The sequence below is a fragment of the Arabidopsis lyrata genome, assembly GCF_000004255.2.
Source record: "Arabidopsis lyrata subsp. lyrata unplaced genomic scaffold ARALYscaffold_2, whole genome shotgun sequence".
Taxonomy (NCBI): domain Eukaryota; kingdom Viridiplantae; phylum Streptophyta; class Magnoliopsida; order Brassicales; family Brassicaceae; genus Arabidopsis; species Arabidopsis lyrata.
The window spans coordinates 2035782-2060032 of NW_003302554.1; the positions used below are offsets into that span (position 1 = coordinate 2035782).

Genomic DNA, 24251 nt, shown 5'->3' on the forward strand with positions numbered 1-24251 from the left:
GAGTTACAGCTTTTTTTTTTTTTTTTTTTGACAGTAAAATCTAAAATGTTTGATTAGAGTGCGTGTAGTGATCTTTTAATAACCAAGCAACCGGAGGGCTGTATTAGTCGTGACATTGAATTACATATCCTGTCGATGTCAAGCGCTTAGTTAGAACACCCAAGGGAACAAGAACATTGAACTTAAGGAGAAGAAAAATTCAACAAGCCGTGTGACAAACGAAACTGAATCGTCCTTGTGCGTCAGTCTAGCAACAACATATAAAGTTCTTCATTCCCTATCAAGACTATATAGAACTCATCCATTAAAGCTCCTCAACGACAAAAAGTTCCTGATCGTTGTCGTGAGTAGGTGGCCTTAAGATCTATGAAGCATGATCTCCAGTGAAGATTGACATCAACTCAGCAACAAGCTCTTTGTCAACGTGCTTCCTCACATAAAAGTTTAAGAAATGCTGATCGGTACTCATCAAAACAGACCGCATTGGAGGGAGTTGGCCTCCTCTGTCTTTGAGCAATCCTTTGGACATGAGATTTTTGATTATGTTACACCTTGGTACAATCCTCTTCTCCATGCTATATCCAAGTATCGAAGGGTTCGAAACAACAGCCTTTAGTGGCCAGTTCATCTTCTTCACCAAAAACTCTGTCTTCTTCTTGACCGACTCTGCTGAATAACTAAGACAGATCGGTTGTTGTTTGACTATTGTCGTCAACTCATCTCTGCTGAATCCTAGGCCACGAAATGTTTCAATGGAGTTAAATATCTTCTTCTCCGAGAAATTCAGAAAAGAAGGATGCTTCTTGAACATTGCCCATACATCAAAAAAACCTAATCTTTTGCAGATATTAACTTTCTCTTCTATAGTTTTGTGGCTAAATCCTTGAACAACGCTTAGAGCTTGGACAAACTTTGAGGTGGTTGGATCAAAACCCATCTCAACAACCTTCTTGAGGGTTTCTTCAAATTTTTCTTTTCCACATATCTATAGGCTGATAGTTTTGTGCCCTTTCTTTCCCAAGATTTTAGGAACTGTAGATACAATCTGAGTGAGCTCAGAGCTTGAAGCTCCTCTAGACAGCAGAAACTGAAGCTTGGGACCAAGTGATTTCTCAGCATCTAATGTAAGCAATGGTGGATAATTCGTAATGATGGTGGAGATCTGAGAATCAGTGAAACCATGACTTCTCAAAAGATTCAGAACAGACTCAGGATTTGCCTTGTCCTCGAAACTAACTTTCCTTGAGATCGATTCTGCGAGTTTTTTAGGTAAACCCAAAGAATCAAAGAGGTAAGAGACTGTAAAGTTGTTCCCTTTTAGATCATCTCTAAGGCTTGCATCAGCAGCAGAGGAGAAGTAATTGGATAAAGGAGATGCCTTTTGCACTGAAACTCTCAAATGTCGCCATTTCTGCAATTCGACCAACTTTCTTCCATGGAGAATCAGAGAATACATGACAAATCAATGCAATTACCAAACCTCGAAAAGGAGCCAAACAAAAATCCACAAATGCTACAATGTTGAAAGCTAGTCCGACCCAACTCTCTGTTTCAGTTCAAGGAGATGAATCAAAGCATAACTACCAAAATTTCTCTGAAATTACGAACAATAACAAGAAATCCACCGCTTCTAAATCGCAAAAATCCAAACTTTGGGGATGAAATAACGAAAATTGGGGTTTATGCTGCAAATATCATAAGTTGCTCCACCGATAAACCCTAACGAAATTCAATTAGGTTTCCTTTTCTTTTACAATTTTTTTATAAATTCAAAGAGTCGTGTAGCTGCTGGTATTCGAACCTACGTCTCACCACTAAGTTACAGCTATTTTTGTGTCATTGTGTGTGTATCTGCTTTAAATTATTTAAGTGCTGAGCTTCCTACTTTGCTTGTGCCATATCAGATTTCTCCTTGGCAAGCTTCTCTTGTTCTTAGCATTTCTCTTCTGGAAGAGAATTTCCAAAGTCAAAACACATCTTTGGAGGCTATGAAGAAATCTTTTCATTTAGTCATTATAATCATATACACTTTGTACATTGAAAACCCGGACTGCATACTCTAGCCTTATTGCGCCTCCAGTCATCTTCCGATAACTTTTATTCCAGTTTGGTTCACGAGGATCTCACGTTCTGTGTCACAAGATCATCGACTCAAAAGACTCAAGTATATCTGTAATCTGGTTACTGTCTGTCAACCAAATATGATCCTACATAATTAACATGCAACAATGGTGACTACTCTGTATGAATAGCTCTCTTCAATGCTTTTCTGGATTCATCACTGGAAAAAAGATAAGAGAACCACACACCAAAGAACTATCAAGAACGAACAAACAGAGTTGAATATGTAAGTTTCCTTGAATATATAAGAGAGTCAACTGCCAGAAGTGTTAGCTAAGTTCAAGTTAAAGGTGAAAACTTATATGAGAGTAGATTCTGAATTCTTCGAAGATGAAAGGAACTTAATATAGTTTTGAGTTGACGTACCATTGTAAACTTGTAGATTGCATTTTTTCAAGGGAACCATATTTCATATGTCTAAAAACGCAATAAGACCAATAAAAGGAAAAGATAGTTCTGACAGATTTAGCCTATAGATATCAGGTAAATGCGTTGAATGAGCGCATTAATAAACAACCAATGCATTACACTATCTCAATGTACCTATAATAACGCCTGAACCTGAAAAAGTTTCTAGGATCATATGCTTGGATTTCTTTAATAAACTTGAGTGTGTATACTAATCAGCATATTACCTTGTGAGTCAAAGAGGGGAAAACGGTCTATTTCCCCACAAAAACTATCACATCATAATAGATAGAGCCCAAACTATAACCTCGTGCTAGATATCCATGAAAAAATACTTCGCATCCTAAATCTCTCCGAATTCAAAGTTCGAAATCGCAAAACCCATATATATTGGTTTGACTGGTTTATGACTTAAACCGATATCAAACCCACCTCAAACCAAGCAAACCCGAAATTGTAACCTTGTTACGTCACCAACATCGGAATTGTGACCGGAGAAGACGAAGAGAAACCACTGTCACGCCATCAAGATCGTCCTCGCATCATCCCTAATCCTAAAAACCGGATCCCTAAATCTCCATCTCAACAGGTTCAAATAACAGCCGACGACTTCTTAAATGAATCTGAATTCTCTCTCTCTGTTAAGGAGAGATGATTTGCTCATGGTCGCCTTCGTCACCGGAGCCAAGCTACCGCCGTCTTCAAGTCCAAGCAAACATCAACCGCAATGGCCAAATCAGAGTTTGAGTTTCGTGAAGGCCAAATTGTAGATGGGTTTCTCATTATTGTCGTTAATTGTTCTTGATTTTGAGTATCAAGCTCTCATGTAAAGTGAATCGATTTTGTTTTGGGTGATGTCACAGATTGTAGAAGAAGTGCGAATCCAAAAGAAAAAAGAATTAAAAAATTGCTTGATTCTAAATTTGTCTAATCCAAAGATTAGATTTTGCTCTTGAAAACACAATTGCAGAGAAGTGCAATTGACACAAATTGCAGAGTGCAAAGCTTTTATAAAAACTCAATTCAAAGATTAGATTTTGTTAGATAAAACATTCACACCATAATTTGTAAAGCTTTCATGAATCGCTGTTTGAGAATAGCACTACAGTTTAACCAAATTTAAACATTAGATTTTGCAATTGTAATATTGAGAAATCTAATCTTTGAATTGAGTTGAATCAAATGGTAAAAATTCCATCGAGATATGAATCTCATCGTCACCAAAATCTCAACAATCAAAAAGTGAATCAGAATCAGAGGAGGAAATCAAATGAGAGTGGCCGGCCAAAATCCCACGGTAAAAGGAGGCGTTGTCGCTCCGGCCAAGCTCCGAAGAAAATATGGTGAACCAAAAAGAAATTGGTTTGGTTAAGAGATTTTGTTGTTGTAATTGGTTTACATCCGGTTTACTATAGTATTTAGGTGGTTAATAATTGTTTGGTAAACAATAAACCGAAATTAATGGGTGATGAGATTTCGAACTATGATTTCGGGGAGATATAAGTTTCGAACTTTGAATTCGGAGAGATTTAGGATGCGAAGTATTTTTTCGGGGATATTTAGCATGAGGTTATAGTTTGGGCTCTATCTATTATGATGTGATAGTTTTCGTGGGGAAATAGACCGTTTTCCCGTCAAAGAGAGATAACTTGAGTGTTTTCACTCCAGTGGTCGTGAGCCATAACTAAAGCTCAAAACAACGTTCAAAACGTCCCAAGCTTCTTGAGTTAGAAGCTAGATGTTAGATATAACCAACTTGGACTGGATGATAATCTGATTTATGAGTCCTAAAAACGTGTATGAAACGACATAGCAAGTAAAGACCAAGATCACCAATCTGAGAATACAAACATTCCACAAATCAGATGAATCATATGATCAAAGAATATATAAAGCAATGACAGAGCTTACATGACGACTCCACAAACTCTAGAGCAAAGAATATATAAGCAAAGATTATAATGTATCATAAGATGATTTTGGTATCAGTAGCTGTAATTGCAGTACTCCAGTCCCAAAGTTTAAAGAATAAAGTCAGATATTAAAGCCAATCAGGAAACCAAAAACTAAACACTTATTGAGGAATGGAAAAGGCTTACATGACCCAATCCAAAAACTCAGGATCTGCTTTGCATCATCCAAATCCATATCCAAACAAGGTCACAAAGAATTCGGAAACTAACTGCTATAGGAAAACAAAATCAAAAAATTTGGCTGCGTTGTTGTTTCTACGCTACAAACCTCAGTAATATATCAGAAAAGGGATTCAAAATTACAATTTTAAGCATATAGCAAGAGAAACGGTTCAGACCAATATGATTGAGAACTAAAAAGTCCAAAATTGAGGTTTTCAGATATTCAAAGATAAAACCAAAATTCTTGACAAGCCTTGCGATCTATGAAGCACGATAGATAGCCATCAACTCAGTCACCAGCTGCTTGTCCTCATGCTTCTTCACATACCTGTTTAAGAACACCTGATTGGTACATATAAAGACATGTGATATCGAAGGGAGTTCACTTCCGATCAATCCTTTGGAGATGAGAGCTTTGATTACGTTACCCCTTGGGACAGTCCTCTTCTCCATGCTGTATCCAAGTATCGCAGGGTTTGAAACCAAAGCCTTTATTGGCCAGTTCATCTTCTTGACCAGAAACTCGGTCTTCTTTTTAACCGTCTCTGGGGATAATCCAATGCCCTGAGGAAAGCGCTTAACCAACATGGAAAACTCATCTCTGGTGAATCCCAGGCCTAGAAATGTTTCAATGGTGCTCAATATCTTCTTCTCTGAATGTGTCAGAAAGTTTGGCCACCTCTTGAACACTGCCCATACATTTCCCACATCAAAGCCTAACCTTTCATACGCATTGACTTTTTCTTCTATTGTTTTGTCGCTCAATCTTTGAACAACTCGTAGAGCTTCGAGAAACTTTGCAGAGGTCGGATCAAAACCCATGTCAACAACTTTCTTGAGGGATTCTTCAAATTTTTCTTTACCGAAGACAGGTACGTCACAAGAGATGAGCAAGGGGAATAACAACTTGTGAGGCATTCCCAATTCTCTCAAAACCGATATATTTCTGATCTTGTTCTCCAGATTACCCTGTGGAAAAGAATGACATGACTTTTCCTTCTTGGAACTCTTATCATGTAATAAAGTGTCTTTGATGAAATCATAGTATACGCTGATAGTTTTGTGCCCTCTCTTTCCCAAGATTTTCGGAACTTGTGAAACAATCTCAGTGAGCTCAGAGCTTGAAGCTTCTCTAGACTGCAAAAACTGAAGCTTGGGACCAAGTGATTTCTCAGCATCAGCTATAAGCAATTGTGGATAATCCGTAACAATGCTTGAGATCTGAGAATCAGTGAACCCATGACTTCTAAAAAGATTCAGAACAGAATCAGGATTGGCCTTGTCCTCGAAGCTAACTTTCCTTGAAATCGATTCTGCGAGCTTTCTAGCTAAACCCAAAGAATCAACGAGGTAAGAGACTGTAAAGTTGTTACCTTTTCGACCAACTCTAGAACTCGTACGTGCAACAGTAGCAGAGGAGAATGAATTGGATAAAGGAGATGCCTTTTGCACTAAAAAACTCAAATGACGCCATTTCTGCAACTCGACCAACCTTCTTCCATGGCGAATCAGAGAATACATGACAAAGACTAGGCTATGCGATTACGATTCAAACAAATGCTACAGTGTTTGAAAGTGATTCCGACCCGAACTGTCTATTGCAATTCGAGAAGTAGAATCACACAGTCATCAAATTTCTCTGAAACTACGAACAAGAACAATAATAAGAAACTCACTCAAAAATTGGGGATTTATGATGTTTATAGCATAATTTCATAACCCCAACGATCATAAACCCTAATAATTTGGACCAATTAGGGTTCCTCCTTTAATTTATTAACGTTTTTCAAAATTAGTAAGGTTAATGTTACTGCCGGAATTCGAACCCAGGTCTTACCACTTGACTAGAGTTATTTTTGTTAGCTTTTGTCATAATAAACAGATTCTCTGCTTTCATTTACTAAATCACTAGTATAGTTACATTGAGAGTTTGTGACTGGAGCATGTTTTCAGCAATTATGGTTGTAGTAGCTTCATGTCAGGGCAAACTCATCTCTGCTGAATCCTGGACCTAGAAATGCTTCAATGGAGATCAACATATTCTTCACCGAGACTGTTAGAAAGAATGGATACTTCTTGAAGATTGCTCATACGTCTTCCGCAGCAAAGCCTAACCTTTGGTAGACATTGACCTTTTCCTCTATCATTCCTAAGGTTTTAGAAACAATCTCAGTGAGCTTGAAGCTCCACTGAAGCTTGGGAGCAAAACTTTAAATAGGTGGAATTATATACAGTGAGATTGTGGGTTTAGGGATTGACTAACGGACCATTGGAGTAAACACACTCAAGTTCATTTCTCTTAAATTTTAGACTGAAGCTCACCAACCTTCAAAGCATCCTGAGCTTCTTCAGTTTCTAGTGTAATAATAGCTAGATTCCAGATTTTACCAACCTGGATTGGATGACTAAATGATTTATGAGTCCTAATGATGTGGAACAATGTACCACAAGCTCATTAAAAAATGTGTATGAAACGCCATAGCAAGTAAAGACCACGATCACCAATCTGAGAATAAAAACATCCCACAAAATCACAAAATCAGATGAATAAAATGATCAACGAATATATAAAGCAACGACAAAGCAAGATTTTTAAGTATAATAATAGGATTTTGGTATCACCAGCGGTGATTCAGTACTCCAATTCCAAAACTTTCATGAAAAATGTGAAATTATAGCCGGTGAGGAAGATAAAGATCAAACACTAATTGACTAGCAGAAAAGACTTACGTGACCAATCGTATAACTCAAGAGCTACATTGCATCATTCAACTCGTATCCGAACAAAGTCACAAAGAATTCAGAAACTATCTGCTTTAGAATAAATCAACAAATATAGAATATGGATTCACATGTCCCCTTCAGCTCTTTGGCTGCGTTGCTTTTCTCTAGGCTACAAACTCAGTAATATATGGGAAAATTACAGTCCTAATCCGGATCAAATTGAGGACTAAAAAGGTTTCTCAGATATTCATAGATAAACAAAAATGCTTGTGATCTATGAAGCACGATAGATAGCCATCAACTCAGTCACCAGCTGCTTGTCCTCGTGATTCTCCACATACCTATTTAAAAACACCAGTTTGGAACACATGAGGACACACGATATCGAAGGGAGTTCATTTCCGATCAATCCTTTGGACATGAGAGCTTTGATTACGTTACCCCTTGGGACGATCCTCTTCTCCAGGCTGTATCCAAGTACTGCAGGGTTTGAAACCAGAGCCTTTAGTGGCCAATTCATCTTCTTCACCAAGAACTCAGTTTTCTTTTTGACCATCTCTGTAGATAATCCAATGCACGGAGGAAAGTGCTTGACCATCTTCGCAAACTCATCTCTGCTGAATCCTAGGCCAAGAAATGTTTCAATGGAGTCCAACATCTTCTTCTCCGTTACTCTCAGAGAGATTGGCCACTTTTTGAAACTTGACCATACATCTCCCGCATCAAAGCCTAAGCTTTTATAGAGATTGAATCTTTCTTCGATTGTTTTCTCGTTCATTTTGTAAATAACGTTTAGAGCTTCGACAAACTTTCCGGTGGTTGGATCAAAACCCATCTCAACAACCTTCTTGAGGGTTCCTTCAAATTTTTCTTTTCCACATACAGGTTGGCTATCGGAGATGAGCAAGGAGAATAACAACTTGTGAGGCATGCCCAATTCTCTTAAAACCGATACATTTCTGATCTTGTTCTCTAGATTACCCGGTGGAAAAGAATGACATAACTTTTCGTACTTGAAACTCTTATCATGTAAAGTGTCTTTGATGAAATCATAGTATACGCTGATAGTTTTGTCCCCTTTCTTTCCCAATATTTCCGGAACCTTTGAAACAATCTGAGTGAGCTCAAAGCTTGACGCTTCTCTGGACTGCAAAAACTGAAGCTTGGGACCAAGGGATTTCTCAGCATCTAGTATAAGCAAACGTGGGTAAATCTCAATCATGCTAGAGATCTGAGAATCAGTGAACCCCTGACATCTAAAAAGACTCAGAACAGAATCAGGATTGCCCTTGTCCTCGAAGCTGACTTTCCTTGAAATCGATTCTGCGAGCTTTTTAGGTAAACCTAATGAATCAACGAGGTAAGAGAAAGTAAAGTCCTTTCCTTTTCGACCAACTCTAGGACTCAAATGTGCAGCAGTAGTAGCAAAGGAAAACAAATTGAAAAAAGAAGATGCATTTGGCACTGAAACACTCAAGTTACGCCATTTCTGCAACTCGACTGACCTTCTTCCATGGAGTATCAGAGAATACATGACACCAGGCAAATGCAATTACCGAACCCTGAACAGGACCGAAAGAGAAGGCAATACAAAACCAACGAAAGCCAACAGTTTCTGACTCAATTCGAGCAAATAAATCTCAAAAGTTCTCCAAACTTACTGATGAGCGGGGAAGAAGAACAGATGACTCATTCTTCGATCAGTGACTCATGCCGGTAAAGATCTGATGAGTGTTGGATCGTTCAAGGATTCAAATTTGGGAACAAGTAAAAAAGAAACGATTTTTATTTTAGGGTTTTTGATAGCAAATTGATTTTAGGGTCTGATGATGTCAGTTTTTTTTTTAAAGGAAACAAAAAATATATTAATCCAACGGTTCTAATTGTTTAAAGCATATCAATCCAAATCCAACGGTTCCAGTTGCTTTTATCCATTTCTTCGTTTGGCAAACCTCAAATAAACAATTTTTAAATTTGTTTAAATTGTTAACATTAACAAAGTTTAGTTAATTACTTTTAGTGTTAGTTTTAGGTTTTAACAATGTTTGAGTTGTTGCAATTTGCATATTTCGGCCATTGACTATGTTTAAGCTCAGAATGTTAATGTAGTATGTTCCATACGGGACTAAAGTCGGACCAGTCCACACTTAGTTTCTCCACTCTCGTTCTATCATGGACGATTATCGATGGTTTCACAGTTTGTTCGGATTTTTGGTTACCTTGAGAATTCGAAATAGTAGGGCAGATTATATGTAAAACTGTTTTTGTTGGTAAATAATAATTTTACATTCATACAAAAAAAAAATAACGGTTAAAGTAGATTGTGCTTACAGAGGCCATCATTGACAGTGTTTTCTCTCCAATTCTTGAAGCCTTAATTCTAAAACGTGTAGCACAAAATTAGTTTGTTTCACACACACATAGATTAAAGCTCTTGAACGACAAAAGATTCACCAACCATAAGTTATCAATTAAATCCTATGACTAGCCGTCTATGAAGCACAATCTTCGGAGAGCATTGTCATCAACTTAGCCACAAGCTCCTTGTCATTGTGCTTGATCAATGTTGTACGAGAGATTAGGAATTTGCTGCTCCCTAACGTTACCTTTGTCTGAAATAATATTACCTTAGATTGTGTTTACAAAGGCCATAATTGCCAGTGTTTTCTCTCTAATTCTTGAAGCCTTAATTCTAAACGTGTAGCACAAAATTAGTTTGTTTCAAACACACAGATTAAAGCTCTTCTTCAACGACAAAAGATTCACCAACGAACCAGAAACTAACAATTAAATCCTATGACAAGCCTTCTGATCTACGAAGCACGATCTCCAGTGAGGATTGTCATCAACTCAGCCACAAGCTTCTTGTCATTGTGCTTGATCACATACCTCTTAAAGAAGACCTGATTGGTACTCTTCAAAACAGACCCGATTGGAGGGAGTTTGCTTCCTGTGTCTCCGAGCAGTCCTTTGGACATGAGAGCTTTAATTACGTTACACCTTGGTACAATCCTCTTCTCCATGTTGTATCCAAGTACCGCAGGGTTTAAAACCAGGGCCTTTAGCGGCCAATTCATCTTCTTCACCAGAAATTCGGTCTTCTTTTTAACCGTCTCTGCGGATAATCCAATGCCCTGAGGAAAGCTCTTGACCATATTTGCAAATTCATCTCTGCTGAATCCTAGACCTAGGAATGTTTCTACAGAGTTCAATATGTTCTTCTCAGAGAGCGCCAGAAAGATTGGATATTTGTTGAAAATTTCCCATACATCATCAAAGCCTAAACTTTTATAAAGATTGGCTTTTTCTTCTATTGTTTTTGCGCTTAATCCTTGAACAATGCGCAGAGCTTTAACAAACTTTGTAGTGGTCGGATCAAAACCCATCTCAACAAGCTTCTTAATTGATTCTCCAAACCTTTCTTTCCCATTGACAGGTCCCCCACTAGAGATAAGCAAGGGGAATAACAACCTCTGAGGCACACCGAGTTCTCTTAAAACCGATATATTCCGGATTTTATTCTCTAGATTACCCACAGGCAAAGAATGACATAACTTGTCGTAATTGGAACTCTTATCTGCTTCAACAATGACTTTGACGAAATCATAGTATCTGCTTAGCGTTTTGTCTCCTTTCTTTGCCAATATTTCCGGAACCTTTGAAACAATCTCGGTGAGCTCAGAGCTTGAAGCTCCTCTGGACTGCAAAAACTTAAGCTTGGGAGCAAGTGATTTCTTAGCATCTAATAAAAACAATCGTGGATAAATCGTAATGATGCTGGAGATCTGAGAATCTGTGAACCCATGACTAGTCAAAAGACTCAGAACTGACTCAGGATTTGCCTTGCCCTCGGAGATTGATTCTGCGAGCTTTCTAGTTAAACCAAGAGAATCAACGAGGTAACTGTAAGAGATCGTAAAAATCTCCCCTTTTCGACAATCTTTAGTGCTCACAGTGGAAAAAGAAGAAGCCTTTTGCACTGAAAAACTCAAATGACACCATTTCTGTAACTGGACCAACCTTCTTCCATGGAGTATCAGAGAACACATAATGATCTCTCAACTCACTCACTCACTCACTCACTCAGGTCTCGATTGATTGAGAGCTTTACATTTTTTTATTCACTCGTGAAACCCTAAATCGCATAAAGAATCGAAATTTGGTCTTGATTCTTTCAAAACCGGTACAAGCTTATGGGTTTCACACCCTCTGGTTATCGTGGAACAACATTACAACAATATGGATCCGGTTCTGTCTCAAAACCGAAATTTGGTCTGCTCTAAATACCAAACATTTTCAACCAACCTTTTCAAAGAGCATTAGCCTTAAATCTGTCAGCTTTATACTTCTCAAGCTATTCCTTCTTTGAGGTTTCTCTTATAGAAGAAAATTTTCAGTCATATCCATCTTCAAAGGCTATTCGAAGAACACACAAAATCAATGTGTTAGGCTGCTTTGTGGATACGAGACACGACCACCAATCTCCATATAGCCTTGTTGTTTCCAATCTCCTCGTGCCAATCATTGAATCCTCTCATTATCTAAACGTTTAGTTCACTGTACATAATAGATACACACCTGTGAGAAACCCTTCTATGTCTTCTTCAGGTTTCTCAACAGAAGGGTTAACAAGCCCCCTATTGCTTCTTGCCAAATTCTCCTCAACGGGTGCTTCAATTTCTTTCCTATTACAAACCTCCCTTTCCGCTTTGATCACTAGTTCTTCGAAAACTTGCTCATATGATTGATCAACAATATATTGAAAGTTACTTGATTAACCAAGTTGCCTTGTTTCTGCATTTCAGATAAGCATGTGAATGCAAAGACACACCTATCTCCACGTTTCTAGGCCACAAAAAGAGTTCAAGGACTCAAAAAAGATAGAATATTACTGTGTTATTTTCCAAGTTGGAGTGCATATTAAAACGAGTCAGATCCACATCAAATTGAGATTACAGAAGTCTAAACATGTATCAGAGGTTTGTAAATAAATCTCCTCTTTTCACTTCTCATTGTCTGATGATGTCAAAAGATTCATGGATGAATCTAAAAGCTCACAACAATACAAACCTTAATGCTGCTCATTGTTGTAGTGTAGGGTAGGCCTTCTGCTATATATAAAAGCTCCACTTTTCACTTACCATTTTCTCCAGTGAAGATAGCCATCAACTCAGGCACCAGCTTGTCGTACTTCATCACATACCTCCTCAAAAATGCCTGATCGGTACTTGTCAAAATAGATGACATTGGAGGGATTTCACTTCCAAGCAATCCTTTTGACATGAGAGTTTTGATTACATTACACCTTGGGACAGTCCTCTTCTCCAGGCTGTATCCAAATATCTGAGGGATCAAAACCAAACCCTCTAGTGGCCAATTCATCTTCTTCACAATAAAATCAGTTTTCTTCTTCACTGTCTCGGCAGTATAGTCAATGCATTGAGGATAACGCTTGATCATCATCGCAAACTCGTCTCTGCTGAATCCTAGGCCTAAAAAATTTTCAATGGAGTTTACTATCTTCTGCTCTGAAGAACAAATGCACTTTGGATGCTTCTTTATCAATGACAGGACCTCGTGTTTGAGCAGACCGCACCTCATAAGGGTTTCAAACGTATGAGTTATCTTCTTCTCTGAGTATGACAAAAAAGAAGGCCACTTCTTGAAGATTGCCCATACATCAGCCACACCAAAGCCTAACCTTTTGTAAACATTGACTTTTTCTTTTATTGTTTTGTCGCTCATTCTGTAAATAACGCGCAGAGCTTCAACAAACTTTGAGGTCTCCGGATCAAAACCCATCTCAACAACCTTCTTGAGTGATTCTTCAAATCTTTCTTTCCCACAAACAGGTTGGCTATCAGAGATGAGCAAGGGGAATAACAAACGCTGAGCCACACCCAATTCTCTCAAAACAGAGATATTTCTGATCTTGTTTTCCTTGTTACCCTGTGGAAAAGAATGGCATAGTTTTTCGTAACTAGAACTCTTATCAGCTTCTATGATGTCTTTGACGAAATCATAGTATACAGATATAGATTTGTGCCCTCTCTTTCCCAAGATCTTAGGAACTGTAGAAACAATCTCAGTAAGCTCAGAGCTTGAAGCTCCTCTGGACTGCAGAGACTGAAGCTTAGGAGCAATGGACTTTGTCAGCATGTAATATAAGCAATCGTGGGTAAATCGTAATGATACTTGAAATCTGAGACTTTGTGAAGCCATAACTTGTAAGAAGACTCACAACAGAATCCGGATTTTCCTTGTCCTCGAGGCTGACTTTCTTTGAGATCGATTCTGCGAGTTTTGTGGTTAAACCCAATGAATCAACGAGGTAAGAGATGGTAAAGTTGTTCCCTTTAAGACCATCTCTAAGGCTCGCATCAGCAACACTAGTAAAAGAGAACGAATTTGACAAAGAAGATGCGGTTTGCACTGAAACTCTGAAATTAGGCAATTTCTCCAACTGGACCAACCTTCTTCCATGGTGTATCAGAGAATACATTACATAGAAAAGCTATTACCGAACAAGAAAGGCCACAGCTTGAAGCAATTTGACTAATCTAGCTTCAATCGATGAGTGTTCGAGTTCGAAACCCAAAAATCCAAATTTTGAAAAAAGCTAGGGTTTATGAGTTGTGGTGTCCGATACAAGAAGGTTTTTCGAATTTCCAAACTGAGCCCTGGACTACAATTACACGAATGGTCCTCACAAGAAAGTGTTTTTACTTTTTCTAAGCACCAATTTTACTTTTCCTACCAGAAATGAATATTTTACTTTCCTCTCCTTTCATGCAAATACTTCCATTTCAGAACCAATTGGATCAAACTCTTCAATTTCTGATGGAAATTCTTGTTCTTCTTCTACTTCTTTCTTTTCTCACCTCAGATTCGTTAGGTATACAAGTTTTGTTGCTATCTTTGTTATTGATCTTTTGCTGATTTCTTTTCTCGGCACTTCCTTTCATTGCCCTGAATGCTGCTAACTTTTCCACTACATAAAAAGGATTGGTCCCAATCGAATGAAAACTTTAACATGCGAGTTAACTGTTTAGAAAATTTAGTATGATCTGGTTGGTAAAGTCATATGGTTTATACTTCTAGTATGCAATGCTATCGAAAATGCAACTGAGATCATGATGTTCTTACAAGCTGTAGCCAAAAAACACAAACAATATCATCTCTATTAGTTGCACCAGTGGTAAAACAAGCTGAAAGTTTCTGCATTTATAAATTGAACTCTAAAATCTCTTCCTCTCGATGCCAATGAACTAAAATCGATTTTTATAATTGTGGTATGCAATCTTAAGATGATTGTAGCAGTAGGGATATAAAAACTGAACAATTACCACCTGCAAAACTTATTTTACAATCTATCATTAACTATAGGAAGGGTTTTTGCAGTAGGTTTTTCATTCGAGACACAGCGACAGTTAAAATCCTCAATTAGGATCCATTTTGATTCTTAGCTACAAATGCAATTCTTACTGAATGATATTCTATATGTTAGAATTCACACCTGAATAACCAAAGCATAACACGTCTCAACGTTTCTAGGTTACTAACGTTAAAGAGGTCAAGGGCTCTTAATAGACATTCAAAATTACTATTTTCTTTTCCTAAGTCGGATCAGATCTGAGTCAACTTGAGACTGCAAAACCATAAAATTGGGTTTCAGAGATCCATAGATAAAAAGCTCTTCTATTGCTTACATTCTTGGCATCAATCAACAAAGATCTAAAACATAAAAAAAAAAAAATCCTTGGCAAACCTTCTGATCTATGAAGCGTGCTCTTCAGTGAAGATAGCCATCAACTCGGCCACAAGCTGCTTGTCATCGTGCTTCCTGACATACATTTCCAAGAACTTCTCATCCGTAATCAAAACATACCGGAGTGGAGGGAGTTTGCTTCTTGTGTCTCCAAGCAGATCTTTTAAGATGAGAGCTTTGATTACGTTACACCTTGGGACAATCCTCTTCTCCATGCTTAATCCAAGTACCTGAGGGTTTGAAACCAGAGCCTTTAGTGGCCAATTCATCTTTTTCACCACAAACTCAGTCTTCTTCTTCACCAACTCTGCAGATAATCCAATGCACTGAGGAAACCGCTTGACTATCCTTACAAAGTCATCTCTGCTGAATCCTAGACCAAGAAATGTTTCAATGGAGTTGGCTACCTTCTTCTCCGAGTTTGCAAGAGAGAGTGGCCACTTCTTGAACATTGCCCATACATCTTCCACAGCAAAGCCTAACCTTTTATAGACATCGACTTTTTCTTCTATTGTTTTGTCGCTCATTCCGTAAACAGTGCACAGGGCTTCGACAAACGTTGAGGTGGTGGGATCAAAACCCAGATCAACGACCTTTCTGAGTGATACTTCAAAAATTTCTTTTCCACAGCAGACATGTTGATTGGAGATGAGCAGGGAGAATAACAACCTCTGAGGCACCCCCAGTTCTCTCAAAACCAATAAATTTCGGATTTTGTTCTCCTGCTTACTACCCTGTGGCAAAGAATGACATAACTTCTCGTACTTGGAACTCTTGTCCGCTTCTATAATGACTTTGACGAAATCATAGTATCTGCTGATAGTTTTGTGCCCTCTCTTTCCCAAGATTTTAGGAACTGTAGAAACAATCTGAGTGAGCTCAGAGCTTGAAGCTCCTCTTGACTGCAGAAACTGAAGCTTGGGACCAAGGGATTTCTCAGCATCTAATGTAAGCAATCGTGGGTAATTCGTAATGATGGTGGAGATCTGAGTATCTGTGAACCCATGACTTCTCAAAAGACTCAGAACAGAATCAGGATTACCCTTGCCAGAACAGAAGCTGACTTTCCTAGAAATAGATTCTGCGAGCTTTTTCGATAAACCCAATGAATCAACGAGGTAAGAGACTGTGAAAGTCTTGCCTTTTCGACCATCTCCAAGGCTCACATCAGCATCACTTGCAGCAGAAGAGAACGGATTGGAAAAAGTAGATGCATTTTCTACTGCAAATCTCAGATAAGGCAATTTCTGCAACTGGACCAACCTTCTTCCATGGAGAATCACAGAATACATTACAACAAGGTAAAGCTGATGCCGAACCAGAATTGAGCAGAAGAGAAGTAAGAAATGCCAAAGCTTGAAGCAATTCGACCAATCTATCTGACTCAATACGAGAAAACGACAGGATCAATCTTAAAGCTACCTCAAACTTGCTAGTGTAAGGGGTTTATGAACAAAAGATCGATGAGTTCTTCATCTGTTTCCTCGCGAAAACCCAAAATCGCAAAAGATCCAAACTTTGGATCTGGAGAAAACAAATTAGGGTTTTATGAGCAATTTCCTTATATGCATTGTACATACAAAGAGTCAAAGAGAATGATAATGAACAAAAACGTTTCTTCTTTCTGAGTATTTAAAAAGTGAAAAACAAAAAATGTAAGCTCTACAAATGGAAATGAGAAAATGTCATTTAAATCGTCAGTTGTTTATTTTCGTTGATTTAAAGCATGAACTATGCACTAGTGATTAAAATGCCCAATTTTATGTTTATTTTCAATTTAATCACGAATTTTCGTTGACAAATCCTGTAGTATAACCCGTCTCATGTTATTTTAAAAAATTTGCATGTTTAAATATTAATTTATAATATATTAAACTTTTCATTAAGTTTAAATATATCAATTATAGTATTAGAACTTTTTCAAGTTTAAAATTTACTATATCCGGTAAACTGTTCAACTAGAAAACCGAATTAAACCGTATACAAACTTTTAAATTTGTAAGCTTGTTAAGTTAAGTTTTTGCTCATTCGGATTTGGATTCACTTTAATCTTATTTATGATATGACTCTAAATCATTATCTAAACATTTAAGCCGGTGTAAGACATTAAATTCACACTTTTTCATTAATTGAGTAAACATAAATGGCGTCATTTCTGCAACAGTAACAACTTTATTCTATGGAGAATCAGAGAATACATGACAAAGACAATGTTATGCGATTACCAAACTGCTGTTGAAACGATTCGACCGAAATATCTGACTCAATTCGAGTAAATGGATCGCTCGTTAATAAGGAAGACGAACTTACTTGCAAAACCCTACATCGCCAAGAAAATCGGTTAATACTTAACCGACATTGGTATATAGAGAGTACCAAACCAATGATGGGTATTATCCATGTATTAGTTAATTTTGAACCAAAACAAAAAAAAAAATCAAATTATGGACAATTATTTAATCCAGATTACATCCGAAATGTATGTACTGAACTTTAAAAAAAAAAAAGAACAAATTAAAAGAAAATAATAAAATTGGAGTCTATGGTCCTCAATTGGGTGGAACCAATTTTGTTTGATGTGATTTTGAGCAGCTCCTCATCATATTGCAAAACTCTTGATAATTAATACTTCCATCCTTTTTTAAAACAAAAAAAAAATGAATTAGAGATTTTAAAATATCATGAAATGAAACAAATTATGTTTGGAATTTTATAAATTGAAATATTTGACTTACGTTATCAGCATCAACTTCTGAGATAATCTCTTTGATCATGGTATCATCTCCCATATTATACTCTTTCATTGCTGTTTCTAATTCTTGTCTCGAAATAAACCTACAAATACATATAATTTGGTTAATGATCCGGTTTAAGTCTGGTTTATCAGTTTGGTACATATCGGTTTTTGACACTTACCCGCTATTATCTTTATCGAAATGTTGAAATGCTTTGAACAAATTCTCCTCTCTTTCTACTCTGAACCGGTTCATAGTAGCTGAAATGAACTCAATGTAATCAATCGTACCGTTCCCATCGACATCAGCCTAACCAAAACATAACCAAATTGGTCAAAACCGGTTAATTTAAGTTAGTAAAGAGAACAAAACGCCTTACATCTTCCAAGAGCTGCTTAACTTCGGTTTCGGTTAACCTCGAACCGAGTTTTTCCAGTCCGGTTTTCAATTCCTCGTAGGTGATTGTACCGCTCTTATCAGTATCCATGTTTGCGAACATTGTCTTGAGACCCTTTAGTTCCTCTTCTTTGAGATTTTGCGCGATAAACTTAAACCAAAAAAAAACAAACCACATCATTGAATCAAAACAGGTCTAATTTCATCACTAAACCGAATCCTCAAAGATACTTACCTTCAATGCAAGCTTCTTAAGCTTATTCATAGCTCGGAGTTGCTTCATCCGCGACAAAACCGCGCTATCGATTGGCTTATCAGAAGCTTCGCCACCTTCTCGTATCCACGGATGTTCTAAAGAAGAACCAAAACCGGTTCAATTTCCCCCATTTTAAACAACAAACCCGAGTATTCTAGTAACCTTTACCTAAGGATCTGATTGATTCTTAACATATTAAGATGGAATGAGCAAAACCTTTACCTAGGACTTGAGCCGCAGTAAACCGTTTCTTGGGATCATACTTTAACATGTTCCTCACCAAATCCTTAGCACTCTCTGAAATCGACGGCCATGGTTCTGACTCAAAATCAATCTCTCCTCTCAAAACCTCCTCAAATATTCCCTTATCAGTCTCTGCACGCAATAACCAAAAATGTAAGAACTAGAAAACTAAAGAAACTAGAAAAACCAAACCAAGTGGTTCAGTTTCGTCGGGGTAAACAACTCGAGCAAAAAAAAAGATTTTACCGGCCCAAAACGGAGGAGTGCCGCAGAGAAGGATGTAGAGAATGACTCCAGCGCTCCAAATATCGATTGCTTTGCCGTAGTTTCTCTTCAGAACCTCTGGTGCAACGTAATATGCACTTCCAACAATGTCTTCATACACTCTCCCTGAAAAAAATGGATTCGTTTAGTCATGGAATTCAAGTTTATTTTTCGATGAATGTTACTCGGGTTTTACTTTTTAGATTCATTCTAAATCATGACATCCAAAATCAGATAGCAGTTGAAGAAAGAGGCAAAAATAGAAACAGAATAATAGTTTCTTGAGTAGCAGGAAACAGCGTAAAGATCGTTTCTTATGTTGCAAGAAAGAAAGTTTATCCCTTTATTTGGTTATATACCTTCTTCGATGAAAACTGAAACACCAAAATCAGTAGCCTTGAGCATTGAGGAAGCTTCATCTTTACTGGACAACAAGAAGTTTTCGGGTTTAAGGTCGCGATGAATCACACCCATGAAATGACAAATCTGTACAACTTTAACCACACTTCTAATGATCTCTGCGGCTGCTTTCTCTGAGTAATGTCCTCGTTTAGTGATCTTATCAAAAAGCTCGCCGCCTTCGCAAAGCTCCATTACAAGATGAACACTTTGTCTGTCTTCATAAGCTCCTTTGATCTCCACAATGTTCGGTTGTCCTGATAAGTAGTGCATTATCTGTATCTCCCTTCTTACATCCTCTCTGTCCTGTCACATTATATTTCATCAATTCTCTGGAGATTAATGCTCTAATTGGTAACATTTCATAATGGCGGATTCACAAAAACTAATGTATAAATGTAAGGGTTTATAAGGTTCTTGCCTGAGTTCTAATGAGTTTTCTCTTCAAGATGGATTTACAAGCAAAGTTCTTGCCTGATGAGATCTCTGTACATATATACGTTATACCGAATTGGCCACGACCTAATTCGCGACCGAGACTGTACTTCTCCTTAATGTCTTCAAATGGTTTCCCTAAGATCGGTTCTGGTTGTTGCAGGCTGCTCTGTTTTTGATGATTGATTAGCTTTTGTTTTTCTTGATGCTGTATAATTGGAAGTGGAAGTTTATGAGGTTGCACCACAATCTGGAAATTGGCTCTTGGAGCTGATTGTCTTTGACGAGGTTGTTGTTTTGGTGTTATTTCTCTGCTCCGTACCTTTGTGTTTTGTTCTCCATTGTTGTCTGGTGTTGGTTTCTTGAGCTTCTTCTTCAGATTGATGCAGAGACATCCCATTTTTTTTGTACTGAAGAAGGAAATTTTTAGGACATAGCCTTAGAAGAGTTAAGAGATTTGATGTGTTTAATGTATTTGTTGGGTTTCATAACTGACACCTAAGCACGTTAGTGAATTATGTTCCAAGTCGAATGTGAGATAAACCAAGAAGAAATATAAATTTTCAACAACTTGCAACATTTTATTCTTGTTTTGTATTTTCTATATTAAAAATTGAAATTTTCGTGTGGTATCTTTGAAAACTTCCATGGACAACAAGAAAAGAAAAAGGTCAGATATTAATAATACCAAATTTAATGTTTATACAAAACTAACAATGTGATAGGCTTTTTAAGTGGCAGGCATGTTATAAATAGTGATTTCATTGATAGAAAAAAAATTTGATCTAATTTTCTATTAATAATCGGAAGATTCGGTCTTCTTCCTCGAGGAACACGTTTCCATATTTCGAAGTTGCGATCTCATAGTTACTACTGTTTCCTTGTTAGGGTTCTTTATAAATAGTGATTTCATTGAATTAAATGTGTCACCATTGCTTAAAGTGTGTTAATAGGTAGAATTCAGAGTCATGTCGTCTAGAAAGAGATTCGATGTGAGATTAGGGTATTATGGGAAATGGAGGAAGTTTGTATGGTTCAAGATACTTGTGTTCCTGTGGAACAGAGCTGTTGGGCTAATATGCCTCATGAGCTTCTGAGAGATGTTCTGATGAGGATAGAGCGATCCGAAGACACTTGGCCATCAAGGAAGAATGTTGTTTCTTGTGCAGGTGTGTAGGAACTGGCGACAAATTGTCAAGGAGATCGTTAAATTTCCTGAGGTTTTTAGCAAATTCACTTTTCCAATCTCCCTGAAACAGGTCAGATTTCTATGTTTTACTTTATAACTGACTTATGTGCTTTCAGACTAATCTTTCCTCTGATTTCTCTTATAGCCGGGTCCAAGAGGATCACTTGTTCAATGCTATGTTAAGAGAAACCGTAGCAGTCAAACTTTCTATCTATTCCTTGGAGGTGAAGAAATTCTTTTGTCTAAGTAGACCTAATGTGTTTGTGAATAACAGTCACTTTTTTTTCCTTGTCAGAAACAGCTTCAAATGATGATGGGAAGTTCCTTATTGCACCCAAAAGGTTTATGAGGCCAACTTTCTCTGAATATATCATCTCTTTAAACTGCGATGATTTCTCGAGCGGAAGCAATACCTATATGGGAAACCTAAGGTTGAGTCCTGGTTCATTTTTTCATATATTGGCCTTAACTCCTCTTCTCTTACTTGAATTTTCTTTCGGGTCTAACTATCTAGGGACCAAGTTCATTGTCTATGATGCTCAGGGGAAAATCCTGGAGCTCAAAGTGCAAGCATACTTGTCAGTTTGGAACAAGTGAGCCTGAGAAGTCAATCTGGAAACTATCCTAGAGCACATATCTCACGTGAGATTCTTAAAGTCAAGATCTTGGTCTTGGGTTCCAGGTGATATTTATCTCCTTCCATACAGAGAGTAAAAGATGTTTTGCTTTTTGTGGCTTTCGCTAATTGTGATCATTGTTGTGTCAAACCAGAATAACGAAGCATAAGAGGACTCATTGTGTCATGGATGTCATCCCTGCATCAGCAGTAGAACCTGGAGGAACAACTCCAACTCAGACAGAAATCGATAATTTCGTGTCATTCAGGTCCCCTTCTGGTCAAAAGGCGAAGGAGTGCCAACTAATGATAACTTCTGGTCAAAAGCAAATCTAAACCTTAGGGGTTGTTATTCAACGATGGAGTTAAAGTCAATTCTTTAAGGTTTAGATTTGTTTTCTAATATTGTTTTTAAGAATCTTTTTGTATGGATTTCAAAATCTCTGCAGTATATCTTGGATTTTGATTCTAATAATTTACTCATAAAACTCCAAAGAGATTTCATTTCAAATGATTTAATATACAAGATTTTACAAGTCTTTTAGTTTTGAATAACACTGGATTTTAGTGAAGTATTTTAAATCTTAGTTGAATAACACCAAACTATTTAAATCTAATGAAGTATAAGATCCAATAACACCAGATTTTAAAGTTAAATTTAGAATCACTAGTTAAATAACACTGGATTAGTGGTAGATTTCAATTCTATTAAAATCTTTCATTGAATAACACCATCTTAAAGAATTGACTTTAACTCCATGATTGAATAAAACCCTCTTATTATAATATTGCCTCAGATTAGCATTTCTTGGGAAAGAAGCTGGAAACGAAAGAAAGTCTTGATCCGGTTTTATATCGCTTATTAACTGGTCATATAGCTGAAGTCTTGATCCTGTTTTTGGCACAAAAGAATTATCAAGTGTTTGAAACCCTCTAAGGGAATTAGAGGTTTTTAGAAGACGAATCTCCTGAAGCCTCCGGTGAATCTGATAGGCAGCAAGAGCTCCGGTGCCAAGATTTCAATGCCAAAGGCTTATTTTGTAATAGCCAAACCGTTTCATTTATATGATATTAACAGTTATAGCAAAAAAGCAAGAGCTTCGGTGCTAATTTAATCGATGGTGAGCTCTTATTTATTCTAACCTTCCTCTATTAATGTAGATCTTGCTTGTGTCTCAAAATTTAAGAATACACAATGAGCAAGAAGAGAGGAGTACCAAGTCAAGATAGGATAAGTTTGTTACCTGATCATTTGCTGTGTCAGATACTCTCTGATATTCCTACAAAGATTGCTGTTACAACTGGTGTTTTGTCCAAGAGATGGAAAAGTGTCTGGCTTTCGGTTCCTCTCTTGGATTTGCAAGTGTTGTCCATGGCTTTCTTGATATCTCTAGGGAGACATGCATACACAAGCTTAAACTTGCTCATAAGAGAAATCAGCGTGATCATCAGTCTTACTTGACGCAGTGGATCCACAATGCGGTTATGCGTAAAGTTCAACATTTGAATATTTTATCATGTTGTTGGAGTTATTTAGGTACAGAGCTGATGCCCCTTAGCCTTTACACATGTGAGACTCTTGTATCCTTGAAACTCCATAATTTGTCATTGCCTGATTTTGATTATGTTTCTCTATCTTGTCTCAAGATATTTTATCATCCACAATGCGGTTTTGATATATTGATGCTCCTGGAGTACTCAGCTATTTGAGTCTTAGAGATGACCAGCTAAAAGTCTCGTAATAAGCAGTTTGATATCACTTGCCAAGGTACACGTGAAGAGCCCGAGTTGGTGCAAGTGTTTGTAAAATCCAGTCTTGCACAAACTCATTTCTCTTCTTCACATCTTAGAACCAATATCTTTGAAGTCCTATTTGCCTTGTCATGACAACCAAACCTGCAGCATTTCAAGTATTTAATAAATTAACTTTTTGTTGAAAAAAAATATTAAAACGTTTTGTACAAATAATATTGAAAAAAATGATACAGAATATGTAGCATAAGCTCTGTTGAAACTTTAGGAGACAATATTTGATTATTGAACACCATTGGCTCTTTGTAAAGATATTATAGAGAATAATGTTTCCTTTTTATTTTTTGAGAAATTGTTAAAAATGCCCCTTTTTCAATACCCCTTTTCAAAAATACCCCCTTTGAGAGTCCATTTTTAAGTTTGCCCTCTTTTAATTTTTAATGACCATTTTACCCTTATTTGAAACAAAATTAGGTCCACAAAATACAAAATATTTTTTGGCGGGAAAAGTGATCCCGCAATTTTCCCGCCAAAACCCTTGTAAAAACCTTTAAAAAACCTTGTAAAATTTTCCCGTAAAAATTTTTCCCGCCAAAAAATTTTCCCGCCAAAAAATTTTTTTTGCGGGAAAAGTGATTCCGCAATTTTTTTTGCGAAATTTTTTTGGCGGGAAAATTTTTGGCGGGAAAAATTTACAAGGTATTTTAAAGGTTTTTTACAAGGTATTTACAAGTGTTTTGTAAGGTTTTACAATGTATTTTAAAAGGTTTTACAAGGTACTTTTAAGGTTTTATAAGGTATTATAACATC

At 37.1% G+C, this 24251-nt stretch overlaps 6 protein-coding genes and 2 pseudogenes across 7 annotated transcripts; 1 reads left to right on the forward strand and 7 right to left on the reverse strand.

Moving 5' to 3' along the window:
* Positions 1-212: 212 nt before the first annotated feature.
* On the reverse strand, positions 213-16799 carry LOC110231008 (annotated as a pseudogene).
* LOC9324116 (transcription termination factor MTERF15, mitochondrial) lies at positions 4755-6762 on the reverse strand. Its single transcript, XM_002888007.2, has one exon. The coding sequence runs from the start codon at positions 6183-6185 to the stop codon at positions 4926-4928; it is 1260 nt and encodes a 419-aa protein (XP_002888053.1). The 5' UTR covers positions 6186-6762; the 3' UTR covers positions 4755-4925.
* Positions 7403-9200, reverse strand: LOC9324117. Of its 2 annotated transcripts, XM_021035565.1 has the most exons (2): positions 7830-9200; positions 7403-7729 (listed from the first exon to the last, which is right to left on the reverse strand). In XM_021035565.1, exons 1-2 carry the CDS (start codon positions 8920-8922, stop codon positions 7695-7697), a joined length of 1128 nt encoding a protein of 375 aa, XP_020891224.1. In that variant the 5' UTR covers positions 8923-9200; the 3' UTR covers positions 7403-7694. The 2 variants fall into 2 exon arrangements, with proteins under 2 accessions (XP_020891224.1, XP_020891223.1); XM_021035564.1 differs by having other exon boundaries at positions 7403-9198.
* On the reverse strand, positions 9991-11710 carry LOC110224142. Its single transcript, XM_021035566.1, has one exon. The coding sequence runs from the start codon at positions 11435-11437 to the stop codon at positions 10202-10204; it is 1236 nt and encodes a 411-aa protein (XP_020891225.1). The 5' UTR covers positions 11438-11710; the 3' UTR covers positions 9991-10201.
* Positions 12260-13903, reverse strand: LOC9324118 (annotated as a pseudogene).
* Positions 12307-16473, reverse strand: LOC9324119 (transcription termination factor MTERF15, mitochondrial). Its single transcript, XM_002888010.2, has 2 exons — positions 15157-16473; positions 12307-14379 (listed from the first exon to the last, which is right to left on the reverse strand). Exon 1 carries the CDS (start codon positions 16446-16448, stop codon positions 15165-15167), a length of 1284 nt encoding a protein of 427 aa, XP_002888056.1. The 5' UTR covers positions 16449-16473; the 3' UTR covers positions 12307-14379; positions 15157-15164.
* A 769-nt stretch (positions 16800-17568) lies between the features above and the next one.
* On the reverse strand, positions 17569-20679 carry LOC9324120 (calcium-dependent protein kinase 19). Its single transcript, XM_021034146.1, has 9 exons — positions 19871-20679; positions 19410-19755; positions 19033-19176; positions 18766-18918; positions 18523-18638; positions 18271-18438; positions 18073-18200; positions 17892-17991; positions 17569-17792 (listed from the first exon to the last, which is right to left on the reverse strand). Exons 1-9 carry the CDS (start codon positions 20282-20284, stop codon positions 17706-17708), a joined length of 1656 nt encoding a protein of 551 aa, XP_020889805.1. The 5' UTR covers positions 20285-20679; the 3' UTR covers positions 17569-17705.
* Positions 20680-20790: 111 nt separating this feature from the next.
* On the forward strand, positions 20791-22030 carry LOC9324121 (tubby-like F-box protein 3). Its single transcript, XM_021035049.1, is given in 6 exon segments — positions 20791-21054; positions 21056-21143; positions 21219-21297; positions 21369-21515; positions 21617-21755; positions 21839-22030. Coding segments are annotated over 6 exon segments (795 nt in total). The 5' UTR covers positions 20791-20899; the 3' UTR covers positions 22026-22030.
* The last annotated feature ends 2221 nt before the right edge of the window (positions 22031-24251 follow it).

What these genes read in the sequence shown, in the direction of transcription:
- LOC9324116 (XM_002888007.2), bottom strand. Translation starts at nt 6,185, where the DNA reads ATGTATTCTCTGATTCGCCATGGAAGAAGGTTGGTCGAGTTGCAGAAA.
- LOC9324117 (XM_021035564.1), bottom strand. Translation starts at nt 8,922, where the DNA reads ATGTATTCTCTGATACTCCATGGAAGAAGGTCAGTCGAGTTGCAGAAA.
- LOC110224142 (XM_021035566.1), bottom strand. Translation starts at nt 11,437, where the DNA reads ATGTGTTCTCTGATACTCCATGGAAGAAGGTTGGTCCAGTTACAGAAA.
- LOC9324119 (XM_002888010.2), bottom strand. Translation starts at nt 16,448, where the DNA reads ATGTATTCTGTGATTCTCCATGGAAGAAGGTTGGTCCAGTTGCAGAAA.
- LOC9324120 (XM_021034146.1), bottom strand. Translation starts at nt 20,284, where the DNA reads ATGGGATGTCTCTGCATCAATCTGAAGAAGAAGCTCAAGAAACCAACA. An exon ending in CACTCCTCCGTTTTGGGCCG is followed by an intron (nt 18,919 to 19,032) that starts GTAAAATCTTTT and finishes TATTGCGTGCAG; the next exon opens with AGACTGATAAGGGAATATTT. An exon ending in TTCGATAAAGATAATAGCGG is followed by an intron (nt 17,992 to 18,072) that starts GTAAGTGTCAAA and finishes ATGTATTTGTAG; the next exon opens with GTTTATTTCGAGACAAGAAT.